Below are 15,347 nucleotides of genomic sequence, written 5' to 3'. Positions count from 1 at the left end.
CATTATTGTTAATTGTGGCACATTTACTAACATGCCAAGTTTAGCTGCACTTGAACAACTGTTCCAGGCTGCCATATGCAGCCCAAGAAACCTTAGAAACGGGGGGGAAAAAAGAAAATGTACTTCTCAAAATGAATGAATCATGCCTGTTGATAAGGTATGACAACATGACTGGTGTCTTGAACGCGTGCCTTCGCGTGCGTTCAAGACACCAGTCATGTTGCCATACCTTAGCTTTTTCTGAACTGACGCCACTGCAGCAATGTCCACAAATTAAACCTCATTTACGAAAAGTGAAGGCTACTTCACTACTTCACTACTATGATTTGTGCAAAATCAATAGTTTACCGAGTGTACGTACCCCTTATGGCTGTTTTCTGAGTTTCTTTGAGTCTTGTGCATGTTCAGTAGCAGCAAAAGCCTGCAGTGAATCCACTCCTGAGAGTGTGTCAATGGACATGAAAGGCCAGGGTCAAAGCTAAAGCTTTCTCAATGCTAAAGCTAACGGCAAGGTTCTGCAATAGTTTACGACTGCCGTTATACATTTTAATAAGGTTTGGGTTGAAAGAATAAATCCTTTTAGAGTGGATACTAAAGTTTTGTTTAACCTCTTTCAATCTGTCATTCCTAGTCTGGACAACATTTTTTTTATATTATAATGGAAGATATTAACCTCTTGAACCCCAGGGGGGTCCAGGGGGAAAATCTGCCTAATGTGTGCCTAAATTGGAACAGTTGTGGACACAAAACTACAGTGATAGTGGCTACTCTTGGCCCACCAAATGTCAGCTACTGTAACGCCTGAAAATTCACAAATACAACGTAAAACATCACATTTCTCTTACCAAATTGTCCTGCTGTTGAAAAGATGATTGAAAATGGAATGGAAAAGTTGCATTCTGAATAGTGAATGAGCCTCAAGACCTCATTGAAAACATATATAGTGAATTGAGAAATTGTCCACCAAGGTGTCATCAATTGATAGGCAAAATTGTATATTAGTAATGTAAAAGTATGGGGTCAGTAATGATAAAAACAAGTAATAATAAGGTGTAATAATAATGTAATATGAGTAATGTATGGATGAAAAATACAATGGCAGCTAATCATATATGCTGTAGGCCCACTGTAGCAATAATCAACAATGAAATTGTAGTTTTATTGCCCCCGCGGCCGGCGGGGGCAATGGGGTTCAAGAGGTTTTTAATATCCAGTCAACGTGGCAGAGGACCTCCTGAGGTACCAGTAAGACTCCCTAATCGGGAGATAAGCGACCGTAGGTCACTTATCTCCACAAATAGGGCAAAAATGTGTTTTGCCAAAATCTTCCTGATCCATGTTGATGACATGAGTGTAGACATACTGTGTAGTGATTTTCGTGATTTTAGGGCAAAATCTGTAGGAGCAGTGTCCAAAAATGTGTTTTTAAAAATCGGCCTGGAGGTGGCGCTATATGGGAGAGATTCATGTTGATGGGATGAGTGTAGACATACTGTGTACCGATTTGCGTGATTTTAGGGCAAACATTGTAGGAGCAGTGTCCAAAAATGTGTTTTGCAAGAATCGGCCTCATGGTGGCGCTAGAAGAGGGCCATGTGAGAAATGAGGGGTGGGGTCTCCGCGCCGGCAAGGCGGACGAATAGGTACCGGCCCCGGCTGTCCCGGTCGCTCCTAGCCGGAGTTACGGCATGTGAGCTGCAGTGTAGGGGGTCCTCCACTGGGGGCGCCACCACTTTTGCATCCGTTCTGGAGCACCAGGAGTTGGTGGTCCCCGGGAATTCCCCGTGAGCAGCCCCGTTGGGGTGGTCATTTGGTCAGTTTAGCACATTTGGTCATTTTTTACATCTGGGGGTCCCCCAGGGACCTGGGGGTCCCTGGAGCTCCGGGGGTCCTTGGAGGTTGTAGTTTGGCAGGTAAGGAGTGTGTGTGCAAAATTTGGCATGGATCGGGGCAACGGTTGCGGAGATATGAGCAGGGCAAGAGTGTGACGTGTGAGGTGTGACAGACAGACTGACTGACTGACTGACTGACTGACTGACTGACTGACGGACTTACACTTTGTGCAGGGTTTGATAGTAAATGCGACCTACGGTCGCAATCATATGGGCCACCTTATACCCAAAGCAGTTATCCTTACTGTTCATATAAGGATATTTGCTATACTAAGTGACAGTACAAAATGCTGACTGGTTAAAGCTGATATAAGCTGTCTTCTGCTGACATGAACAGATTTTTTAATGGAATTGTATTATATTCAGACAGCTAACAATGTTCCTAAAGAAATAAACTGCGTGTTATACAACAAGCGGGTGCAGGCAATCAGCGATGCGCCACATCGGACACATCGATGGACATGGCGTGGATAGTATGACCGTTTAAGGCAAGCCATTCAAAAATCTCTCTCTCGCTCTTTCTTTTTTACATTTTCAAAAGCATTTTATGACTCTGACATTACCAGCCTATGCCTTTTAGATCAAACAGAAAGAAAGTAGTTGGAGTTCAACGCAGGCTTTAGGCTAATTGAGCCAGACACACACACACACATATATATATATATATATATATATATATATATATATATATATATATATATATATACATTTTTTTTTACATTTTCAGAAGCATTTTATGACTGACATTACCAATAAGCTTTGAGCTTAATCAGCCTATGCCTTTTAGATCAACCATAAAGAAATTAGTTGGAGTTCAACGCAGGCTTTAGGCTAATTGAGCCGGTCATCTCCGGTGTGTCAATGCAGGCAGCAGCACCCACAAGCACCTAATGATCGGCTGGAAGCTGAGTGGAGTGGAGGACAGACTACCAAGCAAAGGGCTTCTATACAGTACATGGGCAGAGAAAGGAAAAACACATTCACTTAAGGATACTCTATCTTAAATGGGATCAGGGATTATGTTCTGGCTGAAAAGGCAATTCAAAAAAGGACAAAAAAAAACAACAACAAAAGGCCAGCGAAGTTAACACTGCAATTCTGTCAGCCTATCTATCTTTGATTCAGCCCGCGATACAATTATGCCTCAATGGTGGCAAATTGAAAGACCCCCGTTTTTTCCCCCCTTCATTGATTTCCTAGAAAGTCTTTCTCTTGTCATCGTCAGTGTGTGACACTCAGGGCGCTTTTCGACTGGCAAAGAACCGGTTCGGGTTCTTTTTCCCGCCTATGGGATGAACCAGAGGTGAGCTTTTCCTCCACGAACCGTAAAAGTTGGTTCCTCTGGTTCAATCTGGTGGAAACGAAAGCCGGTTCGCGGCTGGTTCGCAAGATCGAACCAAGGTTCCAAGAAAGTTGAACGGCACTGGTTCTTGAACCAAGGTTCTTTTGTTGGAAAAGGCCCCTCTGAGACGGAGACCTAAAGACAGAGACCTTAACTCAGTCGGTGCCATATTTAAAGTGGGATGACCTCTTATATTGCCGGTTCGCCAACAAAGGGTTAAAAAAATAGTGTGCACGCTGGTGCACACATTCGTGCACAGATCATGCACTATGCATGTGCATGCTTTTCACAGCTTTCAAACAAAAAAATCTGCTTGGAAATCCGTTCAGGCATTCAGGAGAAAGGAGCCCTTATGTTTTCTTCAAATGTAAACAAACATGGCTGCCATGTTTGAAAGATGGGGTTGGTATGGGGGTTAAACATGCAATTTCGCGATCGCGAACACTGTTGGAGGTCCAACAATTTTTTTTTCAAAAAAACTTTTTTCAATTTTTTTATTTTTTATTTTATTTATTATTTAAAAAAAAAAAGACGTTCAGAAGACGTCTGGCAGGGAGGTCCATAGTGAAAAAGACGTTTTAAAGACGTTTTTATTATAGAAACTTCTTTTTTGGCAGGGTATGAGTTAAGACAGTCTGAGTCTGAAATCAGGCTAACACAGGGGGGTAATTGAATTATTTGAAAGCAGCCCCAGATAAAGACCTTATTCTGCCTCATCATGTCCTGTTGTAGTGATCAAGTTAAATGAACTTTGAGGGACCCGCTGGGTCTCTGTGTTTTCCTATGACATCATTCACCTCTCTCTCTCTCTCTCTCTCTCATACCCTCTTGGCGTATATGCCAAGAGCAACAGCGACGTCACTCAAACGAGAAAGCCGAGAGCGGGGCGAGGGTTCCCGCCGCGGCCGCCACTCAGTGCGCCAACGGAGCGGTTTTGAGTAAACAGGCCGCTGACCCCGCCGTGCCCTCCCCCGCCCGCAACAGACACAGTTTATTAGCAGTATTATTTTTCCCTCGTCTTTTCCACCGGCAGCAGAAAGACGAGGCTCAAATGACACGATTAAAGCAGATGCTGGCCGATGCCCCAAAGCCCCCCTCCCCCCTCCCCCACCTCACTTATCTTTTATTGAGAGCGTTGATTAGCCCGAATTACGCCGTAGCTGACTTTAATTTCCTGGCATCTGCTGGCAAATAGATGGAAATAATATTAGCAGAGCAGGTGGAGTCCCAGCCAGCGGTGGAAAGTAACGTATGTACATTTACTCTGTAACTGCTGTACTCAAGTACCATTTTTTAGGTACTTTTAATTTGCTTGAGAATTTCCATTTTCTGATACTTTATTTAATTACATTTTTTTATCTTACCTTTTTATCCCACGATTTTGTAACCCATTCTTCACCGGGTGTCAATCATCTAATGTAATCCTGGGAGCTGCACTCGCTCTGCCAACCTGGGGAGACAACGGACTTCTGCTTTCTTCTATGTATGAACAGTCCAAGTTGCTTTCTTTTCACCTGACGGGGGAGTTTCCCCGGCTGGACGTAACGTGTGGAAGGAACGCGTTATTCCAACCAGTTCCTCTCCCCTTCATCAGGCTGGCCAGGGGGCAGGCAGTATAGAGACCAGGATTACTGCATGTTTTTGTGAGGGTATATACCGACTCTGCCACCGTGCCCCCTATTTTCTGTTTTATAACTTCTACTCCACTGCTCATACTGCAAATATTATGCTTTTTACTCCATTACAATTATATGATAACTTTTGCTACTAGAGCTACTTTTTTATCATTATTTAATATGAAACACATACATTAACCACTTAAGCCCTCTTTTATACTTTGGCCTTTTGAAAAGTATTTCTGCATTGAGGTTTTACTACTTTTACTTACTGTACTGTAAGTCAGTGGTTCTCAAACCTTTTCATGACAAGGACCCTCAAAATGTACACTTATTAAGGGTTATTAAATATCTTTCTCAATTGAAGTGGATGGGAGCGGATATAGCATCCAGTTCTTTTTTATTTTTTTTAAACGTCTGTTTATTGTAGATTTTCTTTTTCTTGGGTGGGGGCGCCTGATGGAGGGGAAAGGAACTGTTTGGAATAACGTGTTTCTTCCACGAGCTACGTCCAGCCAGGGAATTTCTCCCCAGTCAGGTGAAAAAGAAGAGGCTTGGACTCCTCATGTATAGAAGGAAGCATGAGGTCAGTCCATTGCTCTCCCCAGGTTGGCAGAGGGAGTGTAGCGCCCAGGATTACATTAGATAATTGAAAAAAAAAAAAAGGTACAGGAATATCAAAAGTATAAAATTATCACTATAATAATATAATATATTTTATCTTTATCTTGCCCGGTGGGAATGACCCTTTAGGGTGCATTCGGAAATGCGCACTCAACGCACTGGTGTGCCATGTTGTCGTTCGTTTATTCGGTGCACTTGGTGCGTTGTCGTTCGGAAATCCAGTGTGCGGCGCACCAGTGTGCTGAGTGCACGCACTCACCAACCCTACTCAGAAGATGGGGTTTGACGTTTGATTGGTTTGTCTTCATGGCCATGTCTCGAGCGCTTCTCAGCTGTGAACAATGGAGGAAATGACCGCAAAATGCAGCATTTGCAGCTTCGTTGGTCGTTTGGGCTAGATAGTTTCACAGGCATCAACGTGTAAACTAACAGCAGGTATGCCAATGTTTGGAATTACATATCCTTTCAATATCCACGTTACGTTAGCAACTGCTGCTTTTCAGAAAGTTTACCTTCAGAGTTCAGAGTGAACTCTTTTCTTTTCTTTTAAGTGAGTTCTTAACTGGTCATTCGTAAATAAGCCACACTGAACGCACCATACAACGTCACGCCCACTGCACTCACTACACTGAGCACACACCCGGTGCAGGTTTCCGAACGCATCCATTTTAGCCCTCAGACCTCCATTTGAAAAGACAAGTTACGAATTACAATTGACGCATTTAGTAGACGTTCTTTCCAGAGAGACTTACAAGTGCGCTATGGGTACGCGCATGATGGGAGTAAGCATGAACTCTATTCAATAAACAAACAACTTTTTCATGTCAAGGACCCCCAAATTTACACTTATTAGCCCGCGGACCCCCATTTGAAAACACTATAGAGTTGTGCATGAGGCGAGTCACCTGGATCATCGCGTTTCATTCCGCTTAAGCATGGCCTGAGTGGTCAGCGCCATCTGGTGGACAACTCATTGGGTGAAGTGTGGAGATGATGGTTTGTCATCAGAATATGTAAAGCTGCGTCCAAATGTGGATGGTTCGAGCGGCGCGATTACATACAAAGTGAATGCAAAGGCGAGACGACGCGCGACTGATCGCGGCGCGAACGGGTGCGGTGCGAATAATCCGAAAGGGATGGCGCGAAGCGGCGCGAACGGTCGCCTTGTATCTTCGCCCCACTTGGAAAAATCCAACTGAAGCGTCCTTTGCTTCACCCCCAGTCCACCCATCGCATCCTGACAGCCAATCAGCGTTGATGTTGTCCAGAGACACGGACATGTTTTTGGTTGGGACTCGCCTTGATTCCAACAGGACATGATTTGTTTTACCAACGCTGACCTGCGCGACCAAAGTGAAGCGATAGAGGCGACTAGAATTGAAGAAATAACGCCAGGTTTGGACGCAGCTTAACTGATTGAAGCTATTATGTGGTGTGGACACGCTGGTGCCTCTTCAGGGTACCTAACTCACTGAAACTCTTGTCACACTGTTTACACACAAAAGGTTTTTCTCCAGTGTGGACGCGCTGATGTGTCTTCAGGTCACTTAACTGAGTGAAACCCTTGTCACACTGTTTACACACAAAGGGTTTTTCTCCAGTGTGGATACGCTGATGTGTCTTCAGGCCACCTAACTGACTGAAACCCTTGTCACACTGTTGACACACAAAGGGTTTTTCTCCAGTGTGGATACGCTGGTGTGTCTTCAGGTTACCTAACTTACTGAAACTCTTGTCACACTGTTTACACACAAAGGGTTTTTCTCCAGTGTGGACACGATGGTGTGTCTTCAGAGTCCCTAACACACTGAAACCCTTGTAACACTGTTTACACACAAAGGGTTTTTCTCCAGTATGGACACGTTGGTGCTTCTTCAGCTTACCTAATTCACTGAAACCCTTGTCACATTGTTTACACACAAAGGGCTTTTCTCCAGTGTGGACACGCTGATGTGTCTTCAGGGTACTTAACCGACTGAAACCCTTGTCACATTGTTTACACACAAAGGGCTTTTCTCCAGTGTGGACACGCTGATGTGTCTTCAGGGTACTTAACCGACTGAAACCCTTGTCACACTGTTTACACTGGAAAGGTTTTTCTTTGGTATGGACATGCTGGACGTGCTGTGTAGATACCTCAATGAAACTCTCATCACATAAGAGGTTTTCTTTCATGTGTAAGTCATTAAATGTTTCTTTACTTCTCCTGGCTGCGTTGAAGTCCTCGCAAGATCGCGGTTTGTCTGTGTCTCCTTGTTGCTGGCCGGATACACAGCTGGTGATCGTCGGACAGGAAGATGAGGGCAGCTGTCCATTACTCATCATTGGACGGTAGAGGTTGTTGTGGCTCCTCTTCATGTTTTCATGGAGGGTGACCCGAGATGTGGTTCATGGACACCGCTTCTGCTACTTGGACTGTAAATTGGAAGGCGTTTCTTTGTCTCTTGCGGGTTGGAAATTCTCAGTCAATCTCTTTGTCTATATCCCTATATGTCCCTGAATCTCTGACTCTCACAGTACAATCCGTATTTAAAGGCTTCTTCACGGTCGTACTCAGACTAAATGTGATGTTTAGAAACTGCGTCACATCTTATTCAGGTCGACCAGAGCTCTGGTCTGACGTCACACAACACAAACCACTGACATCATTCCTGATAACACCGATTTGCACATCTGACAGTTTCAATTCATCCATCTGTGAATTTAGTTCAATCATTGAATGAAGTTGATGACCAAACCCGGAAGTAAATGCTCAAGCTTATCGGACATATGGCCGTTTATGTCCATCTATGGGCAACAGGCGGCCCGGGGGCCACATGCGGCCCCCACCTTCACTTAATGCGGCCCACTGGTTATTACTGGAATACTGATATATTATTGATTTCAGCTGTTACAATTCCAAACATGACCTGCTTTAATTCTGTCTATATTAGTAGCTTAATGACTGGTATAGTAGTATTAAAATGTATTTATTTTATGTCCAATGTATTTGTAGGTTCATAAAGTTAACATGAGTATATAACTAAATGTGTTTGAAATTAAATCAAAATGTTACATTTCAGGATTCAAATTAAAAAATAACAAATAATTCAGGATTCCAAATCAAAAGAAGCAAAAATAGCCGATCTACAAGCTCAAAATGCATCGCAGCGCGATGCGTTTTGAGCTTGTAGATCTGCTATTTTTTGCTTCTTTTGTATGAGATACTAGAAAGTGACAAAGTAGGATGTAAGCAATATGCAATGTGGCCCTCTGGAGTGAGTATGGAAATATAGTGGCCCTCACCATCATCAAAGGGGGGGGGGGGGGGGGACAATATTACTTTGGGAGAAAGTGCGCTCTCTCACATTCATCGATTCGTATCGCCTCGCTCTGCATATACCGCAGCATAGCAGCGCACTTGGCCAAAGAGAGAGAGGGGGAGACAGAAAGGGAGAGAGAGAGCGCATGAACCATAATGAGAGAGAGTGTGTGTGCGTGCATTTAACGCTCACTGTGAATCACCATAGACGTCTTCATAGAAATAATGATGCGAATTTTTTATTTTATTTTTTAATTTGATTTACACCGGGCCTTCTAGGCGGCGGGCCCTGGCGCTTAAGCACAGGTTAGTCCAATGGTTAGTCCGAGCCTGTCTCTGTCACCTCTTCCTATGACCGTCTGTTGTCCGTCGACAGAGCTTTTCTCATGCTGACTCTTTTTCTGGGAAGATTACTTCGAAAATTCAGATTATAACACCAGTAGGACGCTGAGGTCATGCAGTAGGCGAGGTCGTGCAGGACGGATTTAGGACAGGACGGATTTCACTCAGGACAGAATTCATTATTAATATATATCCCAAGGGGGGAAAATCAGTTGCCCAGAGCCAGAGGCAGCACAGCAGTATAAGGTTATTTACAAAGTTACAGAGAAGTAAGAAAAAGATAAAAGAAAAACAAGAACAGAGTACAGTAAAGAGCAAGGTACATCAAGAGAGGGAACACATAATACATAGAGTGTCCTTAAGCAAAACTATCAAAATAGTACAGTGTCCAAATCAAAAGTCACCATAGCAGTCAATGCTAGTTAGTGCAACAAGTATCTTACTGGCAGTGCGAAAAAAAACAACTCGAAAGGAAAAGAAACTAGAAAGGGTGTCACAGCCCGACGCACATGAGCACCCTCCCTGGAAGGTCCTTAGAGGTCAGAGTCAGTACAACTATAGTTCCGTCATCCTAGTTTAGGAAGGTAGTCCTCCTCAATCGACCATTGTGTGTTTCATTGTACAGTTTAAGAGCAGCCGGTACTGATAGGGCGATTTTGGGACGTACAATAGTACATCTTGGAGGCAAACGGTGTTGAGAATTGCTTCAATAAGAACAACTGGGTCGGGCTTTCTGGCGTGTTTATTGATCACGAACATAGTAGTATACTCTGTCTCATTGACAGTATGTCAAAGAGACGAAGCATAACATACTGTAGCAAAACAGATTGACTCCTCCCTAGAGGAGGACAGATACAATAGTGGGAGGGATCATACAAACAGATTAAGCATACATTAGCTGGCAATTGTCAGAGTAATATACAGTGAATAAATTGATTGTCAATCATCAGATACATCAATACATTACAAAATGGTACATGATGTTAAACTATATGAAGGTACATACTGTAAGATAGACACAGAGACATAGACACAGAGAGACTGAGGGAGGGGAAGAGATAGAGAGGTGTGTGTGTGTGTGTGTGTGTGTGTGTGTGTGTGTGTGTGTGTGTGTGTGTGTGTGTGTGTGTGTGTGTGTGTGTGTGTGTGTGTGTGTGTGTGTGTGTGTGTGTGTGTGTGTGTGTGTGTGTGTGTGTGTGTGTGTGTGTGTGTGTGTGTGTGTCATAAATGGAGATACAGTAAGAACAGTAAAATTCAACCGTAACAGTACAAAAGACTTTCCAAGTCTCTCGCATCTCCGTCCTGGGAAGACAAACGGAGGAAAGACTGCTGTGTCACTGAGACCTTTCCTCCTCGTTATGTCTCTGATGTCCCTCCCTGTGTCTGTCTCCATCCATTCAATTCATAGGGGCTTTATTGGCATGAGAAAACATACGTTTACGACGTTGTCAAACAAGGATGTGCCGAGAATGTTAGAGAAGCAGGGGCTGACATTTCTAAAAGGGTCTTTTGGTGGAAATATCGAAAATAGCCGACCTCCAAGTTCACAACGCGTCGCAGAGCTTGGAGGTCTGCTATTTTCAGTGCTTGATACCACACTGAACTAAGCATAATCAAGTCAATACTGGAGATGTGGCGTAACGGCATGGATTTCTACATAGAGAGGGCAATTCTTTCAACATAAGATGCTGCATTCAAGTTCAGGGGAGTTTAGACAAGGCAATTCTCCTGAATTCTGCCTTCAGGTATGGCATGGAAAGAGGGCATCTTGCATTTCTTTCAACATAGTAAAACTGCATTCATGGTCTGGAGAGGGCACTTTTTAGAGACGGATAAAAGGGCAGGGGCTCAAGCCCCCTTTGATGTCTATGTGTGCACGTGCCTGTTACCAAACCAAAAGTGGAACAAAACAGTGAAAACAAAATTACGTAGGCCTAATGTACAGTTAAAGGGGGAATATAATGAAATGTGTAAACAGTGTTGTGTTACACTGCGACTTAGGAAAGCCAGGTTATAAAACCATAAGAGTTGAGTGTTTGCTGTCAGAAATAGTTAAATACTCATGCACTGTAGGGGATAAACTGTAAACAAATGTGGTTCACTTGCATTCACTTGGTATTGTGTGCATAAGTATAGCAGCAGTTTTTCAAACGTGTTTGGAGGTAGTTTGCTCTGTACTGCAGACTTGGAATACTATAGTGCAGGAAGTGGAATACTGTCGTCCTTCTGCTGTCACAAGAGGACCACAAAGGAAATAGGCTTAGGGTTTTATTGTGTGTGTGTGTGTGTGTGTGTGTGTGTGTGTGTGTGTGTGTGTGTGTGTGTGTGTGTGTGTGTGTGTGTGTGTGTGTGTGTGTGTGTGTGTGTGTGTGTGTGTGTGTGTGTGTGTGTGTGTGTGTGTGTGTGTGTTTATCCTCTGTGATGTAGTGTTTGTTATATGATGTGGAGGTGCTGATGTGCTCTTTCTTTTCATCGACAAATACATTATTTCATTCATTCACAACAGAAAAAGGATGTCCAATGGTATATACAACCATAACCCTCATCTGTCTCGGCCACGAGGAGTGAAACGCTCTGCGGTTTTTGGCCTTGAGCTACTGTAGATGCAGAATAGACACAGATTTAGAGTGAACACTTTCTACCAAATCTTTGCTTCTGGGGGTCCCTGGAACAAAATATTTTGAGATGGGGGGGTCCGTGGCCAAATTCATATCATTTTGGGGGTCCTTGACATGACAAAGTTTGAGAATCACTGATATAGCAAAAATTTTTTTTTCTTTTTCAGAAAACTGGATTTAGAAGACATTTTGTAGAATCGGCATATATCAGTGGTTCTCAAACTTTGTCATGTCAAGGACCCCCAAAATATGTATTTGGCCACGGATCCCCATCTCAAAATGAAAAACATTTTTCATTTATTTTTAATAATTATTTTTTTGAATTTCATTTTTTCCATTTTTCCAAATAATTATTAAAAATAAATGAAAAAAGTTAGCGAAAAAACACGGCCTGCTCACGTATTAGGAAGGTAAAATGAGTCTCCAGAAAAATAATGTGTGTTTTTAATGAATCTATCATGGTTAAAATGGAGTTTGAAGTTACAATGGGTTTGTATGTGGAGAGAAGCCCTACGACTGCTCCCTGTTGAAAGTGGAATATCCCTTTAAGGCCAAAAACCAGGGAGCATTCCACTCCTCGCGTCTCACCCTTCCTTTCTCTGTGTCCCTCCACCTCTGTCCCTCTCTCTATCTCGTCTGTGCCTCTTTCTCTGCCTCCTTCCCTAATACAGTATGTCTCTGTCTCTCCTTCTTCTCTTCCCCTGGAGCAGGAGACCAGGTGTACGACGTCAGGCTGTTCCCAGAGGAGCCGGTGGTTCTGTCCACGGGGGAGGCCCTCAGTCTGAACTGCACTGCGCTGGTGGAGTTCAATGCTGGTGTGGACTTCCAGTGGTCTTACCCTGGGAAACAGGTATGGGCTGTCACAATTATTACATAATCGTATAATCGCAATTATTTGACATGATCGTAATTATTTTGTGATAATCGTCATAATCGTTAACATGTTGAAAAATGTTCAAACATTTAAAAAATAGTGGAAATAGCAGATCTACAAGCTCGCAACGCGTCGCTTGTAGATCGGCTATTTCCACTATCAATGTTCTTTTTTAAGTATAAAGTTGTCAAATATGTCAGTAATTTCTTTGTATATTTAGGTTATGTGTCGTATCTGCCATGTGCAACTTCAAAGCCTAAAAGCCAAACAGAAATGTAATTGTCAACGACAAAAACACAATTAAATCGTTAATCGCAATTATTTGGGAGAAAATGAATCGTCATGTAAAATGTCATAATCGTGACAGCCCTAGAAACAGGTACACCTTGACCATTGGCAGTGTTGGGATAGTTACTTTGAAAGTGTAACCTGTACAGTTACAAGTAATTCACCATGGCAGTAACTTGATCAAGTTAAAGTTATAGCCCTGGAGAAATGTAACTTATAACATTTCAAGTTACATTGAAAAAGTAACTTGAGTTACTCTTTTTTCCCACCGTTAAATTGAGAATGTACATTTGGTGTACATGAAACAAAATATAATATCCTACAAAAAAAGTCACATGCCAGCTGAAATATGCCTCTCAACTGAGTTTTATATTTTATTCCAAAAAGGTTGGCATTTTCTTTAGTAAACATTGTGTTCCTAAAATAGAATTCCACAAAAAAAGAGGATCTGTTGAGGATACTGTATGACGTTTGATCTTCAATTTGATCACATCTCTTGTAAAACTGTAACTTAACTGTAAAACAATAGAAAAAGACTGGTGCCTTGTATAGTGATAGCTACACCTTTGCTATACATATTAATTAAACTGTTACATGACATTTGATCGTCAATCTTAACAAAACTTAAATGCAAAATTATATCTTCGCTTGTAACTTCTTGTAACTTGTAACTTGAGCCAAAAATGACCCAAAAGGTATCTCAGTTACTTGACGAGTTACAGAAATATAAATGTAACTCAGTTACCAGCAAGTTACAGCAAAATGTAACTAAGTTACATAACTCAGTTACATGTAACTTTAACCTCCCCAACACTGACCATTGGTGTAAAGTAACTAAGTAGATTTACTGTACTTTTGTACTTGAGAAATTTTTGATTGTGTCTATATCTGACACAAATCTTGACCCGATGGTCAATATTACATTTATCTCCTGTTCAAGCAGGCAGGCTCTGATAACTCAATGGTAGAATCTTCAGGATTTGCCTGCAGGAAACCAGGGTCAAATCCGGTGTAATAGAGCAGTGGTTCTCAAAGTGGATTCCAGGGACTCTGTGGGTTTCTTTAGTGGGGTCTAAATGGACCCATACAAGTATGTAACTCTGGCAGGGTACAAATGGAACCAAATGTTTTTTGCCAGAGTTATGGGGAGACCTTGAAATGTGAAAGTTTGAGAAACATTGTAGAGGAAAGTAGAGGAAAGTTACGGCTAAAATATCTGAGTACTTCTTCCACCACTGCACACCAGGAATACACAGCTGCGCTGCACACATTATACCGCCGAATTAGGTGCTATGGATTCATAAAACATGATGAAAGGCTTTCATGAAATTCATAACTGCTGCAATATGAATTATTATTCTAGATCCATTAGTACATGATACATGGATATTCTCCAAACTGTGAGGCCCTGTGTGAAAGGTGCTGTACAAAATGACGATTATAATGGTGATTATTCTGAATGAATATGAACATCCATTACAGTCTATTTCAAGGACATCCCTCGTGAATTTCTTTTATTGGGAAAGAATTGCGGCAAAAGGCCCAGCCTACTGAAAACCTTGTGAAGTTTGCATTTCTATACCGCCATAATGGAAAGCACATTATAGTGTGCGTTAGCGTTACACAACATTCACCCGTTCCGTTCACACACACATTCTCATACATTCATACACTAACAGCGGAGGTAACCATGCAAGGCACCAAGGGGTTCGGAGTTCTTGCTCAAGGACACTTTAATTGTATTTTAGAACATTGGGTGCAACAGCGTTTAGTTGAATAATCAATAATCTTGCTTGAGCTTGGGGCGTTTACAGTACATTGGCTATAGTCACTATTCTTTGCTCGTCACCTCTGTGCGCCGACGTATATAAAATAGGGCTCACACTAAGTGGGTAATTGAGTCATTGATGTATAGAAATGTTTAAAAGTATACACGCTTATGGATAATTCAGTTAATCGAAAAAATAAGTAATTACCAGTATAATTGTTAAGGAGAAAATGGCCAGTTAAGAAAAACAAACAAAACAGATGCGCTTCCGATGGATGCCTTTTTGTTTAGGCAGTGGATGCTCAGCTATATAAATAATATAGCTTCTCAATAAGTGTTTTCAATTGAGAAAATGGACAGGTAGCAGGCCTATTTGAGCTGCGTGTGCGTGTGTGTGCGTGTGCGTGTGCGTGTGTGTGTGCATGTGCGTGTGTGTGTGTGTGTCCATTTTTATTATTATGTGAGGACCATATGTCCTAACAAGTATAGTAGAATTGGAAAAAATAGGCAATGTGAGGACCGATAGCAGGTTTAGGGTTAGGGTTAGGGTTAGGGTTAGGTTTAGGGATAGAGGTTAGGGTAAGGCCACAGGACTTGCATAAAAATGATTGGAAGTCTATGTAATGTCCTAAGTAGGTAACAAAAACGAGTGTGTGTGTGTGTGTGTGTGTGTGTGTGTGTG

General features: G+C 42.3%; 1 protein-coding gene across 1 annotated transcript in view; it reads left to right on the top strand.

Annotated features, from left to right (window-relative positions):
* The window catches only part of flt4 (fms related receptor tyrosine kinase 4), a 197,567-nt gene that overhangs the window by 86,933 nt on the left and 95,287 nt on the right, over positions 1 to 15,347 (top strand). The window contains exon 6 of the mRNA XM_080746555.1: positions 12,446 to 12,585. Within this exon, the coding sequence (XP_080602681.1) occupies positions 12,446 to 12,585 (140 nt within the window). The remainder of the gene's footprint in view (positions 1 to 12,445; positions 12,586 to 15,347) is intronic.

The sequence above is a fragment of the Nannobrachium achirus genome, assembly GCF_963921795.1.
Source record: "Nannobrachium achirus genome assembly, chromosome: 17".
In the NCBI taxonomy this organism is placed as follows: Eukaryota; Metazoa; Chordata; class Actinopteri; order Myctophiformes; family Myctophidae; genus Nannobrachium; species Nannobrachium achirus.
This window is presented reverse-complemented; position numbering and strand designations above follow the sequence as displayed.